The sequence below is a fragment of the Biomphalaria glabrata genome, chromosome 17 (genome assembly GCF_947242115.1).
Source record: "Biomphalaria glabrata chromosome 17, xgBioGlab47.1, whole genome shotgun sequence".
NCBI lineage: Eukaryota > Metazoa > Mollusca > Gastropoda > Planorbidae > Biomphalaria > Biomphalaria glabrata.
Window position 1 is genome coordinate 23,976,304 of NC_074727.1, and position 16,285 is coordinate 23,992,588.

At 35.9% G+C, this 16,285-nt stretch overlaps 1 protein-coding gene across 9 annotated transcripts in view; it reads right to left on the bottom strand.

Annotated features, from left to right (window-relative positions):
• LOC106060057 (solute carrier organic anion transporter family member 4C1-like) overlaps positions 1–16,285 on the bottom strand; it is a 32,777-nt gene extending 16,492 nt beyond the window's left edge. The window contains exons 1-9 of one of the 9 annotated variants that reach the window (XM_056015364.1): positions 16,142–16,285; positions 15,406–15,652; positions 13,782–13,875; positions 10,228–10,443; positions 8,421–9,362; positions 5,594–5,786; positions 2,749–2,902; positions 2,193–2,380; positions 452–516 (exon numbers count right to left, since the gene is read on the bottom strand). In XM_056015364.1, the coding sequence (XP_055871339.1) occupies positions 452–516; positions 2,193–2,380; positions 2,749–2,902; positions 5,594–5,786; positions 8,421–9,362; positions 10,228–10,443; positions 13,782–13,875; positions 15,406–15,444 (1,891 nt within the window). In that variant the 5' untranslated portion in view covers positions 15,445–15,652; positions 16,142–16,285. Of the gene's footprint in view, positions 1–451; positions 517–2,192; positions 2,381–2,748; positions 2,903–5,593; positions 5,787–8,420; positions 9,363–10,227; positions 10,444–13,781; positions 13,876–15,405; positions 15,995–16,109 lie in introns of those variants that run through there. The other 8 variants (XM_056015365.1, XM_056015367.1, XM_056015366.1 and 5 more) reach the window with 8 other exon arrangements.

The following is a 16,285-nucleotide window of genomic DNA, read 5'->3' on the forward strand; positions in this document are numbered from 1 at the left end:
GCGTTACTGCTCAGCTACCGCACCTCTCCTGGCCTAACTGAAGTCTTATAATTGACGTCATTGTTTTGAAAAGGCTCAATCTCTTATTCGAATGCTCAAAAAAAAAACAAAAAAAAACGAAACACTTACGCATTTTAAAAAATGTTCACGAAAATGAAGTTTAGAAGATTAGTATTCGTTTTAATTTAGGTCTAACTTATAATGTATACTAATTAGCTTTTTCTCTTTAAAAAACTGCTTGCATAACTGATTTTAAAAATTAGATTTTTAGCTTTCAGAAAAAAAAAAGAGTTGCCGTTGCATCAGAACTTTGAATGGTCTAAAATATTGCGATGTCGGATTTTCAATATCTTTTCTAGTTTACGAGATCTAAACGGGACGGACGGACAGACATTTCACACAAAACTAATAGCGTCTTTTCCCCTTTGGGGGCCGCTAAAAAAGCTCTCACCTAACATTCGGACAATCAAAGTTTTAATTCCCTGTGCATACACTTTGTGCTCTTCCTGAACACATCTGAAACAAAGAGAAAGTTATGTGCTCTTGAAACATAGATTATAACTAGACTGTTAAATGCATTTCCTAGACACATTTGAAACAATGGTTACAACAAGAATGTTATTACCTCTAATCATCACTACCACCAGAAAAAAAAAACAACTTTGGGAGATATTGGGGTAAAACTCCAAACCCCCCTCCATCCGGACTAAGGAAAAAGAAAAAGTTGACTGAATAAAATCTAGCAAACTACCTGTCACAAACTAAAATAATGTGGTGTTGTCTAACCTTTTTGACCTAAGGCCAAGTAAATTTTCAACGCATGTGCCATAAGCAAAAACACAGCAAACAAAATCTTTGGGAATTTGAGGGGACTTATAGAACCAGAGCCAGGTGTAGTCCCACAGACTTTAAGAAGAGGTTTCGAGGGGTCCTATAGCACCAGGGCCAGGTGTAGTCCCACAGACTTTAGAAAGAGGTTTTGAGGGGTCTTATAGCACCAGGGCCAGGTGTAGTCCCACAGACTTTAGGCACCACTAAGATAATATCTAGCTTAAAAGAGACTAAAGCTTAAGTAACAAAGATGAGGGTAATTATCTAAATATTTTGATTATCTGGTAATAAAAAAAAATCTGCTACAATGTATATATAGATTACATAATTTATTACCTGATATAAAAATATTCTTATAACTCTAGCAATGATGCGGATAGGGGTAATAGTATGTATGAAGCTAGCTGAAATAAATTAGACAAGCCAGTGCTAGACGAGCAGTCAAACATGACGAGTGATGATGGTCAACTGTGATCAGTGGCGGTGTGGAAACGCTTTGAGGAGGTCTTTTGTAAACTCTACTCAAGCTAGTCGCATCAGATATAGTCAAGCAGTGTTCCATGGGTTCTAGAAAACCTTCAGGGACCCAGAAGGGTCAAGCAATGTTCTATGGGTGACGACGGTCAACTGTGATCAGTGGCTGTGTGGAAATGCTTTGAGAAAGATCTTTTGTGAACTCTAATCAAGCCAGTCAGATCAGATATAGTCAAGCAGTGTTCCATGGGTTCTAGAAAACCTTCAGGGACCCTACGTAAAGAGTAGAGGTGTCATAGTCAAGATGGTTCAGTGCAGTGTGGTTTAGTACAGCACATTGCAGTTTGGTTTAGGTTTGAGTCAAGAAACTTAATGAATATGAGACAAAGTCATGGTCTGCGATCAAGTTTGGAATAGTCGAGCCCTGTGCAAATCCGGGACGAGGCGGAGAGATCAGTTGAGTTTGATACAGTGGTACAAGAGTTGATACGTCGGTACAGTTATCAGTGGTGAAGCATTAGTACAGTCAGTGTTACATGTTGCGAAATGTACAGCATTGGCTGTGATTTATTAGACATTAAAGTGTCATGTTATTTTGGAGCCCTGAATTGTCAAGCTCTTTGAGTTGGTAATGTCATGTGGAGCAGTTTGCAGAGAGCCTGATAACGAGAGTCTTTACAATATTATATTAACTTAAAATTTACAAAGCCAATCACATTAGCCTACCTCTTATATAATTATTTTTACAAAATCAGACAATAATTTTAATTGCAAATCAAATCTTATAATAAGAGAAAAAAGTGTTTCAAGTTCCTTTGTTTCTGACACAGCAAAGAACTAGATTGTTTCTGGTAAAACCACTAAAAAGTTGTTCAATTAACATTTACCTGAGTTGAACAGAGTCACCTGGTGCTATCGGCAGGAAAGAGACGCACATGGAGAAGAAAAGGAGGACAGCGAATAAATAGAGAACTCCACACGGGGGCCGGCAATTTTCAGTGGTCAGTGCAGTCGAGATGTTTGGGTCGGAGAAGTTCAGGTGAAGTAACTCTGGGACACAGGAACAGTTGTGAAACTGAAATACAAAAATAAACTAATCTACATAAATGTTAATTTATTTTTTATAAGACTCAAAATGATTTGTTTAAAAAAAAACAAGAAAAAAAATTATTTACTTATTTTACGAATAGTTAGCTGGTCATGTACTATGGAATTAGGTTTATTCAAGCAATAGCTCATAGTTAGTGTTACAGTGTTTTAATTGAATATACAAAACACTATTGCAATTTTTTTCTGCAATTCATCTCAACAATGATAGTTCTTATTCAATTTAATTTAGATTAAATTAATACAACTTTTAAAAAAAAAAAGGAAAAAGAGAAAAAGATTTTAAAAACTAAGCTTGAGCCTGAACACATTTGAGTTGCTTTATTATCAACTTACCATGTGGCCAGATTGCACAACACATCCAGCATAACATGGAGAGAAATAGAGGCTGGTGTGCTCATTGCATACAGGTTCAAAAGCATCTGTGTCGCAGTTACACATGTTGTTACACAACACATCCAGCTTGATAGGGAAACTGCTTGTGACTCTACTGCAAGAGAGAGTAATAGGAGCTTAAGAACAGAGGGGTCAGTACGTTATACAACCTAAGGCAATAAACAAATATATAGCCTTAGAAGGCTAGGGCTTTATTTAAGCTTATTGCAATGACTTAGTTTAATCTAGGGCAAGTACAGCTTATGGCATGTAAAACCTAAGGGTATACACAGCCTAATGGCATTTACAATGTCAAGAGTACATGACTAAGCTCTATAGCAACCTGAGGCAGTCTAAGAAAATGCAAAACCTTAAGGCCTATGGGAACATTCCGCTTGAGGACATACAAAACCATAAGACAGGTAGGCCTATTTGTTAAATGCATGTGTCACATGTTTATTATGTTTATTTGACTTGCAGATCTTGACGCTATAAACTTGTGACATATGTGGGTTCAGAGGTGCCTAGATTATAGTTCAAACACTTTAATAATCAATGAAGTAACAAAGTGCTGATGTGTTTTCTTGAGTTTTAATTATTTAAAACTTGAACTTGAAACAATTATACAATAATACAATAATACAAAGATATATATAACAGATACAGGATTCAGTGAAAATGATCAATGAGTAAATATTTACTTTAAAAACTAGCGACTTCTAACTTTCTAGCTCTCTCTCTCTGGTCTCAAGCTAACACTTCGCCTTTTATATCTTTCTTTAGGATAAAGAACAGTGACAATTCAATACCCATCCTTGACTCCTTGACCCGTTTACATTTAATTTTCCTTTTAATTGTTTTTGTAATTTAACCTACGTTAATTATGTTTCCCTGCTGTAGCCTTGAACTAAGCTTTAATCGGCGTCTTTCTGGCATTAAAGCGTGAGTGCGCTGACCTGATTTGAGATAGGTACAATGTCCTCATTTTGTGAACAATGAGGTGTCACTGGGAACTGTTTATGTAATTTAACCTATGTTAATTTTTTTCCCTGCTGTAGTCTTGAACTAAGTTTTAATCGGCGTCTTTCTGGCATTTAAGCGTGGGTATGCTGACCTGATTTAAGATAGGTACAATGTCATCATTTTGTAAACAATGAGGTGTCACTAGGGACGTGACAGCATGTAAAGACTAAGTGCAATAGGTTAATAGAATGTACACTAAAATGGAATGTACAGGCAATGGAAAAACAATTATCTGGCTGTCTTTTATTATTATTATAGCTTTTATATAGCGCTACTTTCATGCTTATAGCATGCTCAGAGCGCTTTTGGTCCAAACTCATTTGTGGACAAGTGGGGGGGAGGATTATCTAGGAGTTGGTTTTCTGTGCTGCCTTTAGGCGCTCAGTAAACACAACTCTGCCCGAGTCGGGTGTCGAACCTCGAGCCCCTTTCTAGGTAGCCAAGCCAAGTTCAAGCGCACTTGGCCTCTCTACCACGCTTCGCACTATTATACCCTCTAACAACTTCACTAAGGATGGTTCTGAGTGAGTCATTGGTCAAGATAATTCTCAATGGAGAATACAAGAAGTGGTGACAAAGTTGCCAGAACAGCTTGTGAACCCTAACCTTTCATTTTTCCTTTATTATCACCATCACAATCAGTGGTGTTATTTTGCATCACAAATTTATACTAGATTGCTTTTTTACTAGAACAAACTCCTAGATTTCACCTCAAAAAAACTGGTTTAGAACAGCTTGGTTGGCTGAAACCAGCAAGTAAGGAAGAGGAAGTAACATGAAGAGTCACCAATTCACCTCTGCATTGGGCTAAAAAATGCTAGCTGCTAATGTGTTTCGGCTAAAACATACTGTCTTCATGAAAACCAGCAATGATATCTTATCTTATTTTAATCTTATTTTATCTTACAGATTACAGGTGTTACTTCAAAAAAGATAAATACACATTTCATGTGCCAGTCTAGTCATGCATGTAAATCAGTGACTTACACTCTGCTAAGTCAGTTTTCCTGGCTGATTTAGATAACCCATTCCATTCTGTAATGGTAATAGGGAAGAAGGGGTACTTGTATGAATTTGTTCTGGCATATGGAATAATAAATGTTTGAGTCTTTCTCAGTATTTTATTAGGTTTTGTTTTTCTTTTTGTAAAATTATGGTTCAGTGTTTCATGTATTATCGCTACTTTACTTTTTATTCTTCAGTACTGATGTGTCTCTAAATTTAGTGATCTTACTAACGGCCTTACTCTAATAGTATGTGAATATTTCTTTGTTATAAATCTCACTGTTCTATCTCATTCTACATCCAATGAACACCATCTGAGTCGACCCTCCATCACTTATTTAGTTAAAAAGCCTTTCACAGAGTCTTATCCAAGTTTTGGAATTTCCTTTTTTGTTGAACTACCCCATGCACACATTTACATATTAACTCTTTTACTCCTAACTGACGATACCAACATTGATTAGACTAATAGACCCCATTAAATAAAATTGATTTTTGGTTTTATAACCTTTAATTTGTGTTACATAAAAAGAACATGCATTCTTCTATACCTTCTATACCTAATATAACATTTCCTGATTACATACAAAAAAGTTATTGACGTTTAATGATAACAAGGTAGTGAAACACAAATGAACATAATAAATAATTCCACCAGAATGTGGAAAATAATTACGAAGAGAAAGAGTTAATACAATTTACTAAATGATGAAAAATTAGTCAATATAACAAAATTGCTAAGCGAGATAAAAGTACGCTCACAATAAAATTAACTTACTTAGTATAAGGAATGGAGACGCCATAGATATGTGGAGCCTGACATCTGATCCAGACCACGGCGCAGGCCATTGCAGACAAAGAGCTAGTGACGACTAGATATTTGATGGCTTGCCTGATAGTAAAGTTAAACTTCTTGGCAATAAAACCTCCCATCACTAGGCCACAAACTGCTGCAGGAACTACAGCCATTCCTGTAAAAAAGAAAATAATAATTAGCATGAACTTCAGACATAAAGTACAGGCACTATCATCATCATCATCAAACTCCATTTGAGTGATGATTTGAGAGGCTCAAATCCTCTCTTGCAAAAGCCCTGGACAGAAACCCTGCTGTCTTTTGTAGTGCATAAATGTCGCCATAGAAGTCAAGAATTTTTGGTTTCCCAGACTTGTCAAGACGGAGATCAGCAAGTCTGGGGCAGTCAAACAGAATATGAGGCACGGTTTCCTCTTCCTCCCCACATCGGGGGCTCAGTGAATCGAAATTTGAACATAGCCTTGAGAAATATAAGCCAACAGGACAATGGCCTGTCCTGCACTGTGCTATAATAGCTTGCTCAGGCCTGGACAGCCTCCACCATGGGGAAGTGCGATCAGGGCGCCTCATGGGCTCCCAGACTCCACAGGCATTTTGGGACTTGTCCCAGCACTCAAACCACTTTTCCATTTCTGTTTTTTGAATTATAGCCAGAGCATGATGAAAACTTACAGCGTGTTCAGTGGGTGGAATTTGCCCTCCCTGGTGGGTCAAGGAGTCTGCAACAGTGTTGCCAGTCACACCTATGTGACTCGGTACCCACTGCATTATTACAGGGGTGCCATAGCGTTGTTTTATGTTGTGTGAAGCAATGATGACAGTGTCGATATTGGGAGGCCATGGTCCGGGGCTTTGCAAAGCCTATAGTACAGATTTTGAGTCAGTGACCACAACAATCTGTGTTGCCCTCAAATGTCCCTCGCCGAACTGAAAGTCAATGACTTTTAAGGCTTCACAGACTGCCATGGTCTCCGCATCGAAACTGCAAACACTACCACATGGTCCAAAGATTTTGACTGAGTGAGAGCAAAGAAAGTCGATGTAGGCTCCATAGCCTGCTCTTCCAGAATCTATTGATGCCGACCCATCAGTGTATGCAAAAATAGCACTGGGCTTGAATGTGTTAATGGTTTCCAATGCTAGAATTTGAAGGTCGTTAGCTTAGTGACATTAGGGTCTACTAGTTTCAAACGTATGTCTGGGGTCGTTGGGCGACACCAAGGGGGAAGGGGATGAAAACGTTGAATGTTTTGTCAGTTGGTGGAGAGGCCAGCTTTATCAGATAGTCTAGTGGCATGATGCATAAAAGACTGCATCTGAATACATCTTCTGCATCTCCAACCATCCACTAGTTTTTTAGCTGGGAGGTATTCATCCAGCCTTTTATACCGCTCAAAGCAGGTCAGTACTGACCTTTCCCTAAGGTTTAGTGGCACTATAGATTAATTGAACAAAAACTTCTGTTACATTTTTTTTTTACACATAAAAAATGGGAACTACAACCATTGTATCAAGTCAGTTAGTTGCCATTCTACAACAGAAACAAATGAAGTAAAGTTCCCCTTTAAAGCTTTGTGATCTATAGGGCAGATGATGTCATCATTCCTTTGGCGAATGGTTAATAAGCATGGCGTCATGAGGCCAGCATGAGTTACCACTTTTACTTTCCACAACTAAAGTTAGTTACTTATTAGAGTCGCCCTAAGAATCCAAAAAATTCAAAATCCAGTCTTCACCAAGATTCGAACCCAAGCTCTTAACCACTCAGCCTCCGTGACCTATCAGAAACAAATGAAGTATTGGATCAATTTAATTTTCAATATTATGGTGAGCATTAGTGATCATCCTGTCTCATAGGGAAAGAGTTCAGCACTTACAACTATATCTCTCAGTAGTGTAGAAGTTATTTCCCTTATTTGATATCAATTAAAATAATTAATTACCAATAATTAATTGACTAATTGGTTAATTTTCTAATAGATTATTTTGTTTGGTACAATAAATAATTTTTTAAAGTTTCAAAGTTTATCTAAGAATGGGTGTGGGAGAAATTATTATTTCATTATTATATCAGGGGACCAAACCCAACATATTAGCAGTATCTGTGAATACTGAGGATTAATTTCCATAGATGGTTTCAAACAAAATAATTACCAGTAATTAATTGACTAATTGGTTAATTTTTTTATTGACTCATGTCTTGTCTAAGCGATGAATAATCGTGCACAATTTCAACTTAATCTGAGAATGAATGCGGGAGAAATAACATGTACTAACTTTTTACTAGACAGACAGGGTGTGTAAAAATATGTTTTAATCATACTTAAACAGCAGCTAATTGTAAAACTTTGACTTTAAATGACATAGCACATATATTTTTCAGTTATTGTATGAAATCTAAAAGAGAAAAATATGCCAAGAGTTCATACACATTAAATGGATCCCCAATCTATGAAGCAATTTCTTCCCAAACAGAATATTTTTTAAGACCAAATATATATACCAGAATCTTAATCTTACTTGCTATAAATCCACTGGCTTTTTTTTTTAAACATTAATGAGGATTACAAAATTAAACTATGATTTATTTCACACATATATTGATGCAAACTACTTTTCATCAATAATCTGTTTTTAAGGAACTACAGAAAAGTTCAAAAACCTTACACTCCTACATTTAGGCACTTAGAAATATGACCACTACACTTACCTCCCCTAACTGCAACACTCACTAACCTCCCCTTCCTAAGAATAAATACAGACATTTTCACAGAACTTAACAACTTACCAGATAATACGGCAGCTTTAGATGCAGGAACACCAAACTGATTTTCGATGAATTTGGGTAAGAAGGCTGCAGTTCCAGACAAAAACATCCCCTCCGTTGTCATGCCCAGAGTGATGAAAACAAAGCAGGGGTTTCTCACCACGGTCAAGGTTGTGGTCATAAACTTATTGTTCTTGAACTTGGATGTAAGCTGCGTGGACGAGGCTCTGTGTGCCTGTGGTATTCTGTGTTGTCTAACATCTAGACTACCCGGTAGCTCAGAGCCAAACAGGGATATCGGTATGCAGACTATTAGCTGGAGACATGCTGCCAGCGTGGGGCCAAGCCACCAGGCCCCTAGCCACCGGGTGTCACCAGGAACGAGCTTAACAGAGTGCACTTTGTCTACATCTACGTAGATATTAAGCAACTGCCCCCCAATGATGTACCCCAATCCAGACCCCAAAATATTGCATCCATAAATAATACCTAAGTATAGAGGGGTTTTCTTCGGTATGACGCTGTCGTCCATGAGAGATATGCCAACCGTAAACAGCGTAGTCCCCCCAATGCCATGCAGGAGTTGAGCAAATAGAAACACGTATAAATACAGACTGAGAGGTGAAGACCGAGACAATGTAGTACAACTGCTAACATTCATGTGATGAAGATGTGAGGTGAGTCCAAGTGTGCAAATTTTCTCTGTTGCCATGCCCAGTGTGTACTTTCCTACCACAAAGTGTGGAAGAGCCATAATGAATGAGCCCATGGCAGAGATGAACACAGCAATGGCTAAAAGCCTTGGTTTGCGTTTGCCGGAGCCAATGTATCCTATAACTACAGCAAGGACAGCAGCAGAGACATCATAAGCACTAGAAACGAAACCTAAGTTGGTGCTGTCTAAGTCGAATCGACGTTCTATTGATGAAATATTGACATTGTGAACTCCATTGACAATAAAACCTGCAGAGTAAACAAAGAAATGCATATTTTAAAATGTTAGCAAGAACTTCACTTCCATCACAGCACAGAGGAAATGTGTAAACCAAAAATTTCATCCTACGTTTTTCTGTTCCAAAATTGTCAGCAGTTTTATTTACTTTTCCTTTTTTAAATATATTTTTCATAAAATGAAACTTCACAATATATGGCCAAGCTATCTACAACAGTAAAACAGACCCAGATGTTCTTTTACATCAGCATTGGAGAAACTTGTCAAGACTGAAAACTTCCTAATAATGGGGGGATTATATAAAAAAAAGCTTGAGGAAACCCCCAGCCTACACTGAATGCTGCAACAGTAAAAAAAAGTTTATATTTCTAAGTCCCTCCACAAAAGAAACAGTAAAAATAATCACTTTTTTTTAAAGTCATCTAGTGCCTCATCCTAACAATAAAATAAAATAAGAAAGGTACTCCTTTCTGACCTTGCGATCTATGGGAACAGATGATATAAAGCTCATCTGTTTCGAAGGCATGAGGTTAGTGAAGAAGTCATGTGGCCAGAATAGCGACCAACAACATTACTTCACAAATGTATGTCAGCTACCTACAAGATTTGAGTGGACTCAGGGGCATTCTAAAAATCTTGAAATTTTTAACAAAACCCATTGGTTTGAAAGCCAAGTGCTTCACCACTTATTATGTCCTAGCCATAACCTACAGCAGGACAGCAGAAAAAAATTCAGACTCAGGACAATCAAGATGACAGTCTGAAGAACAAATTACATGACCAGGTTTGTAATCTAAATAAAATACTTAGAAAAAACAAATTCTAGTCATCATAAACACATATTAAACTGCTACTGTCAGACAAGCCAGTACTCACCTAACACAAGAGAATAGAGACCCATGAAGAAGACCAAGCAGTTCGGAGAGTTAAAGCATTGAAGAAACTCTGGACGCCATGTGCCGTAGCCACATCTGTTCAAGTAATCCTCACTAGGCTTCTTACTGCTGAGTATTAAGCTGCCTCTGATATCTGCTAGAGATTGTACCAAATCTCCTTCCGCTTTAATCTCAGTAGAATCTGACTCATGATTTTCTAATAAATACATTTTTTAAATCTAAATATGCAGAGCTTGTCAAACAATTGACATAAATGTTTGTTTTGTTTTAGGATATTGGTTTTGGATATTGGTTTTGTTTTAGAAGATTGGTTTTGGTTTAGGATATTGGTTTTGGTTTAGGATATTGGTTTTGTTTTAGGATATTGGTTTTGGTTTAGGATATTGGTTTTGGTTTAGGATATTGGTTTTGGTTTAGGATATTGGTTTTGTTTTAGGATATTGGTTTTGGTTTAGGATATTGGTTTTGGTTTAGGATATTGGTTTTTGTTTTTTCTTTCAGAATTCAAAAATTTCTGCAACCTTGTCCTGACCTTCCGCATGATTTCAGGAGATGGTTGCAGGCAGGGTTTGAACTCGAGACCATTGAGACAGTTCAGAGGGCATACCATACAGCCAAGAAGCCATCCATTACTTGAAAACAGTGATTCTTAACATTTCTGTGCAGTGCACCTTGACCCTTTCAATTTAAAAATATTTCCCACAAATTACGGATGAAAATTGTATTAATTTTATTACTATTTCATGTGTGTTATTGATAGGTCTTTTTTAGAAACACATAAGTGCCATTAACCCATTAGCTGCTTCTGGAAAGTTTTCTCGTGTTTGACCTAAACTGTCCCCTTTTCAATATTCTTGCTATAAACTTTTTAAATAAAAGATTTCTTCTAGTCTCGTCGCAAGCATGATTACAAATCATTGTGGAGATTACTGATTCTATTTTTAGTAAAATCTGGAAGATTTTTATTGCCTAAATAATTTTTCAAAGAACACCTGGGAAAATTAGTATTTTTGAGCTTTTTTTATATTCTAATGGTATTAAAAGTATATATTTTTTTAAACTAGACATATTGTTTTATTTTTTAAAGTTGTTTGTTTATTTTTTGATATTAGAACTTAAATTTTATTACGTTTTCAAAATATTTATTTTTAGTTTTTTTTTTTCAAATTCAGGGTTATCCCTCTTTGTTTAGGGCCTGAGAAGGTTTTTTCCTAACCACAAATAGGAGCTATTATGTATGAATTATTCTTGTTTTTCTAGCCAGCTTTTTGCTGCTGAGCTGTTCAAGTTCTTAAGCATTCTCTGACCAAAGAAAAAATAGTATTCTGTTTTCTTCATCTGTTCAGCACTGCTATAAAGAGTGTTGTTTATGTTGGGTTGTAGTGGTAATAGGGTCTGTCTAAGGCAGGCATGTCAAACACAGTGTTCAGGGGCCGCATGCGGCCCGCGACCACTCTGAATATGGCCCGCATGGCCACCTTAAAAATTATCAAAATAATGTTAAACTATTACGCTGGAAAATAAGAGATGACAAGCTACTTGAATTGAAAAATAGTATTTGTTAAACTGAACAACAAGAGTGAGTCTGCAATGAAAGCAAGCTACATTTTGTCAAACTTAATTGCAAGCAAATAATTTAGTGAATGTGATTTTATGAAGAAGTGTGTCGTTAAAGCTACCGAAGTAATTTGTCCAGAAAAGGTAAAAACATTCTAAGAAATTGCGTAAACTAGGAACACTGTGCAGATAGAATAAATGACTTGTCAGTCTGCTTGCGTGAACAATTAAAAAACAAAATAGTTGATTTTAAATTGTTTTAGTTGGCTCTCGATAGTCAACAGATGTAACGGGTGTAGCACAGTTGGTTACATTCATAAGGGCATGTGACAGGAATTTTAAGATACACGAGGAGCTATTTGAACTCTGTTCTATGCATAATACCACAACAAGTGAGGATGTTTTTGAGAATTAACAGGAGGTAAAGCTAGCTACTCTAACAATGGTTGGCGTACCAACCATGAAATGAAATGGTTTTGATGCAAAGCTGCTAGCAAAAATAAGAGAGACTAATGCTAATTTTAAACTTGCTCATTTTCAGTGCACCATTCACCAAGGAAGAATCTGCGCAAAGCAATTACAGTTCCAACATGTTATAATACCGGTTTCAGTTGCTCTCTTTAAATCATCGCTAATTTTCAATGTTTCTGGATGGCATTGGACACGAATTTGATTGTGTTCCCTAGTACACAGAACGCTGGCTCTCATGTCATAAAGTATTGAAGAGATTTTTTGCACTGCGTGAGGAAATCGTATTGTTTCTGAACATGAAAGGTGAACCTGTTGAACTTTTCCAAACTGACGAATAGGCTCAGGATTTGGCATTTGCAGTTGATCTCACTAGTCACCTGCAAGACTTGAATTTGAAACTTCAAAGTAAAGACAAAATTGTCACAACTGCATGTGATCATGTGAAGTGCTTTCAAGCAAAGTTACGACTGTGGTTAAACTAAATATGAAGAGAAAATTTAGTTCATTTCTCAACGTGTCAGGAACTAAAAAGATTAAATACGGTTACAACATATGGTAAAGATGCTTTCAATGACCGTTTTCGTGATTTCATTTCATTTGCTTCTGAAAATGCTGATGGTAATTTGCAAATAGAGCTGATAGAATAGCAGTCAGATTCTTTGTTGAAAGCGAAATATATAGAAGTGGCTGTGCCAAAATTTTAGTTATTTACCTGAAGGGTAGGCCTTTGATGAATTGAGGAAATTTGCAGCCAGAATTCTAGATATGTTTGCAAGCACTGATCTCTGTGAGCAGTTTTTTTACATAATGAAATCTACAAAATCATCACACCGTTCGAGATTATCTGATCAAAATTTGTCATCAGTGATGAAAGTGTCAGTAGCAACAAACTTCAACCTGACATTAATAAACTTGTATCCCAGAAAAGATGTCAAGCATCAGGACAAACAAAATAATGTGTAATCATAGTTATGTTTAATTATCAAATTGTACTATAAATTTATCTAACTAAGGGACAGGTATGCCATTCATTATTGTATTGTATTGTATTGTTTCTAATTTACATAAAACTAGTAGACTGTTTTGCAACTGGTTTTTGGCTGCGGCCCCTCAGGTCATAGAAAGTTTTTATGTGGCCCATACACCTTAATGAGTTTGACATGCCTGGTCTAAGGTAAATTAAAATGAGTCATTCAAAGAGGGTATGATTCTGAGTTTCATAAAGGGGGGCTCAGTGTCTACTAGGGGTGGGTGTGTGAGAGGTAATTCAAAAATGTGTGACCTGTTTTTAGTATGAGCTATACAATTATACACTGCAAAGAGGCTTCATTGTAAATTTTCATTCATTATCATCACATTTAATATAATACTAGACAACATAAAAAAAAGCACAGAGATAGCCCAGTACTAGCATGTGTTTAAGAAATTTGGATCTTGTGAGACAATATATTTTATAGATATATTTTAAGACAATTATTTCAATTGAATCAAATAAATGTAATCTACCTGAAGAAACTGGATTGTCTAATAGCATGTCACTTTTATACAAGGTTTCTTCTTTGTCCAGATCTGTAGAGGTTGTTGACTTCTCTTCAGCCAGCTTAAAACCAAACAGAGTAATATTATTAGCTCCTTTCAGAAGTACTATATTTGCTTGTATAGGTAGTTACTGGGATTATTCACACAATTTTTCTTTTCTAAGCTCAGTTGCTTTATTAAATACTAGCCGAATATGACCAGTGGCCTGCGAGCCTTAGTTTGGTTATTAATGATTTACTGGATTGAATTTAGATATATGTCAAACATTGAGAATGTTCCCTTCAGATTGTTTTTATTTTGCCACAAAATAAAAGTATGGTGTGTAAATAGATTTACCCGTTCAAACAACACATTCATAACTAATATAAGATACTGTGAAAACAGGTTTACCCGATTTGTTAAAAAGCTTCGTTCTTTAATAGAGGTACAATAAGTTACTTTTTGTCTATTTTTAGGGCCTTCCGTTTGTGTGAGATATATTAAACATTCACTACTGTCTCCGCCATGATCTAAGGAACAATTATGCCAAGTTTTATTAAGATTGTGGTCAAACAGTTTTGATTTTTATTCGGGACATACATACATAAGCCTTACTTTCTGCTTTACATATTAGATTTTAAAATGATGTAGTTCATACTTGTTATTACTGGTCTTTAACTTGTAGCACCATGGGCTGTAGCGCCACTGGGATGGATGGACTAGACTTAAGTAATAATATTTTTTTTTAACAAAATCTAACTCACTACTATTTAATAACACAGCCTTTCAAGCTCACGTTCTGGAGTCGTCTGTCCTAACTAAGATCAATGACGACAATGCCACCTATCTTGCATCAATCACAACCAATCATTTACATCTTCTCATCATCACCATAGAAACACACAAACACACTTAATAACAATAATATCAATATTATCTGTCAAATTTCAAACTCTTGTACAGTTGCACTGAAGAAAAAGATACATTTTCCTAAAAATATTTATCATTGATTGTATGATTGATTTGATCATTTATGATTTATCATCATAAAAACAAAGCAATGTAACAATGATAAATGTAGCATGCTCAGAGTGCTTTGGTCCAATCTCAGTTGTGGACCAGTGGGGGGAAGGGGGTATCTAGGAGAAGTTTTTTCCATGCTGCCATCAGGCGCTCAGTAAACACAACTCTGCCTGAGTCGGGTGTCGAACCTCGGGCCCCCTTCATAGGTAGCCAAGCCAAGTTCAAGCGCACTTAGCCTCTCGACCACGCTGTTTGTGAATGTAAGTTTCCCTTTCAGACCTTGTGGTCTATAGGGCAGATGATGTAAAGGTCATCTGATTCTGTGGCCTACGGTTAACTTGTGAATGTAAAATATTTTTTAAAAAATAGAGGAGTGACAGCAATGGAAATATAGGAACATATGGCCATTCTCCTCTTATTATTGTTCAACCACCACGTGACTTCGCTTAAATTTAAGTAGGTCAGAGATCCGGAACAACCTCATTATTAGTAAAATGAATATACTTATAGATCTAGATCTATAATACTTAAAATAAATCTAGATCTTAAACTAGACTGTCACTAGACTTAATCAAGATAATGAACTTACCGATTCTATCTTTTTAAGCCTAAATACTGATGCCATCATTATTTTTTCTTTGAGTCTTGACTATACTATACTATAGACTATAGTCATAGATCTATTTAGTATAAAATAATTTAGATCTAATTGATGAGTAATTCTAGATTCTTTAATACTTTACTCTAATTTGCAATGACTAAAATGATTGCAATGAAAAAATCTTTAACTTTCATATCATTTTAATTTTAAGAACGAGTCCTGTGATTAACCAATTCTGAAAATGAAATTCTGTCATTCTAATTCTCTGACTCAGAATCAGATTATTTATGAGTTTACACTTTAACTTTTTTACTAGATCTAGATCTAAGACTAAGACAATCTAAGTTTATTCTTTAACTACGGACTATTACTATAACTATAGATAATAGAGACAGTCACAATAATTCTGAATAGTAATAGAGTAGACTTATTATCTTATATAAGTTATACTTAGGTGTACTTATGTCTTATACTTTTACTTATAGACTAGATCTAGACTAATTAAGTCTATAGAGTAGAATTAATATTAATAGACTTATAGTATAGACTATTACTTTACTATTAGTATTTATACTATTTATAGTATTATATTTATAGTTATTATAGACTATAAGACTAATAGACGACAAAGAGAAGATGATAGAGTAGTGATTCAGTCCGAAGTTAGTAATAACATTAAAGGATATTTAGACCTAGTCTAAAGGAAAAATAGATTTCTTTATACTGTATTAAGGGCATCCATTCATTATTTAAGAATTCAAAACTGTTGATGTTAAATCTAGAATCTAGATGGATGCAAGAACCTAACTAAAATATAAACAAATCACTGCACTGTCAGCCATTCGTTTACATCATAATACAGGAGAAG